At 39.0% G+C, this 870-nt stretch overlaps 1 protein-coding gene across 1 annotated transcript in view; it reads right to left on the reverse strand.

Moving 5' to 3' along the window:
• Window positions 1-263: 263 nt before the first annotated feature.
• The window catches only part of LOC148941581 (uncharacterized), a 194,480-nt gene continuing 193,873 nt past the window's right edge, over window positions 264-870 (reverse strand). The window contains exon 14 of the mRNA XM_089104205.1: window positions 264-408. Within this exon, the coding sequence (XP_088960331.1) occupies window positions 264-408 (145 nt within the window). The remainder of the gene's footprint in view (window positions 409-870) is intronic.

An 870-nucleotide genomic window follows, 5' to 3' on the forward strand; every position in this document is an offset into this window, starting at 1 on the left:
GAAATTTTATGTCAGATCTGGGAGACTTACCTTACCCCTCCACTGATTACAAAATCATTTCAAGCGACAGGAATTTATGATTCTGCTATTCCAACACGTATCAACTGCAATGTGATTGACAAGGCGAAGTTTGATTCAGCCAAGTTCAAAACGATATGTTGAGACAAAGAAATCAGAGAGTCAGAATTTAACAAGAGTGACAACCACAGTGAATACTGCAACTGATCAGATTACTATTTCAGTGTTGGTTAGTCCAAAAAGATTCATACGTGAGAGAAATCCTTTGAAGAGCTCCTATTGGACTCAGCACTTCGCCCTCCTCTTGATTTCTCAGCACCAGGGACATCCGATAGGCAGAGAATTGCTCGGGAAGCTGAAATAATCACTTCTGTAGAGGCTTTGAGAGGGCTTGAACAAAAAGAGAAAGAGAAAAAATAAAAGCTCAAGAACAAAACAGAGTAAGTAAAAGAGAAGACGAACAAGCGAAAGCTAAAAAAGAAAAAGAAGGATGATCTTTCCAGTGAAGAGTCTGGGTTCCTCAAGTGATGAAATGGACATAAGTTACACTGTTGACAGTGAGCATGAAGAAGAGGAGAAAAAGAAGCTAAAATACAGCTAAATGAATTCTATGCTGTAGCATACAATACTAAACGTGATCAACAAGGCTGGTATATTGGAAGGGTGCTTGATTTTCCTGACAAAAATCTTGTTCGTATAAAATATCTTTGCTGCCTGAGCCTAGCCAACTATTCATATGACTGGTCAAAAAAGATGACATTGACGAAGTTGAAGCAGAATAAATCTTTGCAGGACCATTAAAGCTTTCTTGGGCTGGTCCCTTCACTCTACCATCATTCCAAATTTGGCATG

Source organism: Artemia sp. Qi Xiang Cuo, chromosome 18 (assembly GCF_049724085.1).
Source record: "Artemia sp. Qi Xiang Cuo chromosome 18, ASM4972408v1, whole genome shotgun sequence".
Taxonomy (NCBI): Eukaryota; Metazoa; Arthropoda; class Branchiopoda; order Anostraca; family Artemiidae; genus Artemia; species Artemia sp. Qi Xiang Cuo.